Source organism: Aplysia californica, unplaced genomic scaffold (genome assembly GCF_000002075.1).
Source record: "Aplysia californica isolate F4 #8 unplaced genomic scaffold, AplCal3.0 scaffold00977, whole genome shotgun sequence".
NCBI lineage: Eukaryota > Metazoa > Mollusca > Gastropoda > Aplysiida > Aplysiidae > Aplysia > Aplysia californica.
In genome coordinates this window covers 145,122-146,842 of record NW_004798247.1, presented here as the reverse complement: position 1 = coordinate 146,842, position 1,721 = coordinate 145,122, and the positions used below count along the sequence as shown (strand labels likewise).

At 43.0% G+C, this 1,721-nt stretch overlaps 1 protein-coding gene across 1 annotated transcript in view; it reads right to left on the bottom strand.

Annotated features, from left to right (window-relative positions):
* The window catches only part of LOC101863147 (multidrug resistance-associated protein 1), a gene marked incomplete in the record, with an annotated part of 40,846 nt that overhangs the window by 3,501 nt on the left and 35,624 nt on the right, over positions 1 to 1,721 (bottom strand). Inside the window, 1 exon segment of the mRNA XM_035973061.1 lies at positions 1,232 to 1,346. Coding sequence (XP_035828954.1) covers positions 1,232 to 1,346 — 115 coding nt within the window.

Here is a 1,721-nt window from a genome sequence, read left to right as displayed (position 1 = left end):
ATGATGATGATGATGATGATGATTAACTGTCACGGCGGGGGGGAATCAGGCGCCCGTCAATCTTCAGGGATCCTGAGCTATACGTTTTTAATTGATTGATAGAGTAGGTGTTTTACGGTACTATTGACTCAACGGAGTTATACGTATCATCTTAAAGCTGGTTCATTTGTCTTGCATGAGGTCGGACCCTCCTCCCCCCTCCTCCCAATCTCTCTTGAATAGTAGTAGAACTATTTGTGAGACGTGCTGGCAAAATGAGTTACTTCTCACAATCCACAAGAGGAGATATTGGGCCAAAAATCGACACAAGGGTCAAATTTGTAGATTTTCGATTGATGTCATATTCTTTAAATAAAACATGCCTTACATTATTTCATACTTATACATTGTAAAAACTTCACCTATAAGCGTGATGTAGCGATTTCCACAGGGCTCGAATCCGAGAAGTAACTCATTTAGTCAGCACCCTTCACATTTGCGATTAAAGGGGGCGTGGGTCGCCTGGTGTTGGAGGTAAAAGAGGCGAGAAAATAGTCTCCAAAGTTTGTGGATGTCCAACGATTGAGTGCCCTCGGAAACTGTCACTTTACATTGATATATTTTAGGACCAAATTGTTTTCTTAAGTGTTTTACGGCGCTTGCAACTGCACAAGGTCATATGAGCGCGCGGGACACAGTCATTTAAACAGTTTAAGTTGGTAGGAAATTTTGAATTTTACCCGGGGCGCCGCCGAAGCCTACTGTTATCGACTTTTGGACCACCGAGGGATCTTTAAGGTGCGCAACTTGCGCTCTGGACCTCCGAGATTTTTCGCCCTTGTCCGAGAAGGCTAGGTGTAAATCTACTTCCTACCAGAAGATCAGGGGTGTAGCTGAAAGACAGTAGTAAGAGGGAGCCAAGGAGTAGCAGTAGAAAGGCTGCAGAAAGAGTCAGGAGCCCAGAGGAGAGGGCAAAGGGGGACCTAAAACTTGTACTAAAACAAAACAAAACAAACAAACAAAGAGGGCGGTTGGCGGGTGCTCTGGTGTGGTTTGCTTCTTCCTTACTATCAAACATCTATTGTCCTTATCACCTCTTCTTCTTTTTTGTGTTTGTTACTCTCTTGTAACACCTCTAATCTTCTGGCGCTCATATGACCTTATGCAGTTGCGAGTGTCGTAAAACCTCTACTAAAACTAAACCAAACTAAACGAACAAAACCAAACCAAACTAAACAAAAAAATCACAGACCTGTATAAAAGCGTCTGTCTGGACGTCCACTGCGGCTGTTGCCTCATCCAGGACCAGGATCTTGTTCTTTCTGAGCAGTGCCCGGGCCAGGCACACCAACTGTCGCTGACCAACGCTGGGGAAATCATTTTTAGTTTAAATACGAGTTTTACAGTGCTTGCAACACAAAAAGGTAATGTAAGTGTCGAAGATTAGAGGTGTTAGAAGAGAGGAACGAACGCACAAAAAGGAGGAGACATAAGGAAGATGATAGGAAATAAGCTGCAAAAGAAAGTTTTAGATTTAGTAAGAGTTTTACGGCATTTGCAACACAAATGATGTTGATGATGATGCCACCTAAATTATATGTTAAGAGTAATTGGACTCCTCCTCCAGGACGTAATGCTGCCCTTGACCTTTACTGTGATAACATAGAAAAATCAGCGCTCCATAGCAGAAACACTTGCAAACAACCTTCTAAAAGAGACAATTTATCCCGTGCAGAAAGGTC